General features: G+C 48.4%; 1 protein-coding gene across 4 annotated transcripts in view; it reads left to right on the top strand.

Moving 5' to 3' along the window:
• Positions 1-2,401, top strand: part of AIMP2 (aminoacyl tRNA synthetase complex-interacting multifunctional protein 2) — a 16,283-nt gene that overhangs the window by 6,697 nt on the left and 7,185 nt on the right. The window contains exon 2 of one of the 4 annotated variants that reach the window (XM_011934386.1): positions 1,848-2,054. The exons of the other annotated variants lie outside the window; for them this stretch is intronic. Within the exon in view, the coding sequence (XP_011789776.1) occupies positions 1,848-2,054 (207 nt within the window). The remainder of the gene's footprint in view (positions 1-1,847; positions 2,055-2,401) is intronic. 4 annotated transcript variants of the gene reach the window in all.

The following is a 2,401-nucleotide window of genomic DNA, read 5'->3' as shown; positions in this document are numbered from 1 at the left end:
GCCACTGCACTCCAGCCTGGGCGACAGAGCGAGATTCCGTCTCAAAAAGAAAAAAAAAAAAAAAGCCTTAGCTTTCTAATTTTCAAAGGCAGAGCCAAGAGCATATTCATATTTTTTTCTCCTCTAAATGAGTGTGCCTTTGCACAGAACAGATTCACAAGGCAGGAGTGAAGTCAAAACAAGCTCTAAAGCCTCTTCTTGACTTCTCAGACCAAGTAGAGGACAGGGAGGATGTGTAGGCAGAGGAGGAGTGGAGGAGAGTTACAGCCTCTGCCAGTCCAGGCATGGGTCCAGCAGCCTCCGAGTCCTGGAAGAACAGATCTCAGCTTGTTTGCTCAGTGCTCCCCAGAGGTTCAGCACAGGCAGCCCAGACTCTCTTTGATAGTAGGCCAACTTTCAGAACCGTGACTGCCCCAGCACAAAAATCCTACCCGTCCTTTTGAAATGTATTGCTCAGGCCAGTCACAGTCTCACATTTCAAGTGCATTTTGCTTGAATTCAGTTTGCTGTATTACAAGTAAGTTGCATCAGCCGGCTCTCATGATTGAAGTTTACAGGGTTCAGCTAATTTAGGGGAGAATCTGATATGCAAAGGAAGACCATCTCATTTGTTACAACGAAGTGGTATTTATTTGAGGATGCAAAAAGGGTTTGTCCCAAGAATCCTTACCAATAGCCTCCTCTAGAATGGGTGCTAGAATAGCACTACTTAAAGCCCTGAAAAATGCAAGCATTGTGGTGTCTCACCCAGGGCTGGGATATTTGGTAACCTCAGTACCTCTGCATTCATGTATTCCTTGCACTGCTCCCTCATTCATCCAGTACTTGTTGGCATGCACTGAGGACTCAGACGAGGCGCAACCAGGCCCTCAGGGAGCCGGAGCCTAGCAGATGAGTTTTCGAGCATGAGCAGCCATAACAGTCGTTTCTCAGGGTGCTGGGGAGGCATCTCAGAGCACATGGTGCTCAAGATGAATTTTGATACCTCAGAAGACCCAGCGTCAAGTAATACAATATGTTCAGGGAACTGCAAGGCATTCCGCGTAGGCTGACGTGTGGGACATTGGTCAGGAGTGGCAGGCGGGGTACAGAAAGCCAAGGAGTTTGGCTGTGAGTGTTCACATCATCACATTCATTATTATGAGTGAAAGTGTAGAAGAAATAAGAGAGTCTTTATCTAAAAAGGCTGTCATGCATGGGTTTGGATTTATAACAGGCCCATCCCCCTGGACCTCTCATAGTACCCCATGCCAGAGCAAACTGTGGCCCCGAACCATTGCCTGGCCTCTGTGCCCATGGGCCACTGGCACTGAAGAGGGTTACCCAGTGGGAAAAAACAAGGCTATGAGTCTGAGCACTTCAGTTAACGCCTAGTATTTTAGAATCTCCCCATCCCTCATCACCAATGATACCTTGAGCCAACACCCCCTTTTTTTTTTTTTTTTTTTTTTTTTTGAGACGGAGTCTTGCTCTGTGCAGTGGCCAGATCTCAGCTCACTGCAAGCTCTGCCTCCCGGGTTCACGCCATTCTCCTGCCTCAGCCTCCCGAGTAGCTGGGATTATAGGCACGTGCCGCCACGCCCGGCTAATTTTTGTATTTCTAGTAGAGACAGGGTTTCACCATGTTGACCAAGCTGGTCTTGAACTCCTGACCTCAGATGATCTGCCTACCTGGACCTCCCAAAGTGCTAGGATTACAGGCGTGAGCCACCGCACCCAGCCCATAATGTCTTCTTTTAAAGGATGGGAGGTTTGGTGAGCGCATGGCAAAGTAAGACAAGTGATCAATTTAAACAACACTGTTCTGATGGGAGAGGAAATGAACATTTGGCTGTTGGTTTGTTTAGGAAGAGTCTAACCCATCTCTGCAAGCTCTTGAGTCCCGCCAAGATGATATTTTAAAACGTCTGTATGAGTTGAAAGCTGCAGTTGATGGTCTCTCCAAGATGATTCAAACACCAGATGCAGACTTGGATGTAACCAACATAATCCAAGCGGATGAGCCCACGACCTTAACCACCAATGTGCTGGACTTGAATTCAGTGCTTGGGAAGGTAAGTTCGTTTTGAAAGCTGAAATGTTAGTAAGTGCTGAGTGGTTAGTACAGGGAAATTGTGCTACTGTGATTAAAGCCTTAGCTTCAGGCCAGGCGCGGTGGCTCACGCCTGTAATCCCAGCACTTTGTGAGGCAGAGGCAGGCGGATCACGAGGTCAGGAGATCGAGACCATCCTGGCAAACATGGTGAAACCCCATCTCTACTAAAATACAAAAAATTAGCTGGATGTGGTGGCGGGCGCCTGTAGTCCCAGCTACTTGGTAGGCTGAGGCAGAAGAATGGCGTGAACCTGGGGGGCAGAGCTTGCAGTGAGCAGAGATCACGCCACTGCACTCCAGCCTCGG

The sequence above is a fragment of the Colobus angolensis genome, unplaced genomic scaffold (genome assembly GCF_000951035.1).
Source record: "Colobus angolensis palliatus isolate OR3802 unplaced genomic scaffold, Cang.pa_1.0 Scaffold135, whole genome shotgun sequence".
Taxonomy (NCBI): domain Eukaryota; kingdom Metazoa; phylum Chordata; class Mammalia; order Primates; family Cercopithecidae; genus Colobus; species Colobus angolensis.
Note: the sequence above shows the minus strand (reverse complement) of the source record. Positions and strands in the feature narration are given on the sequence as shown.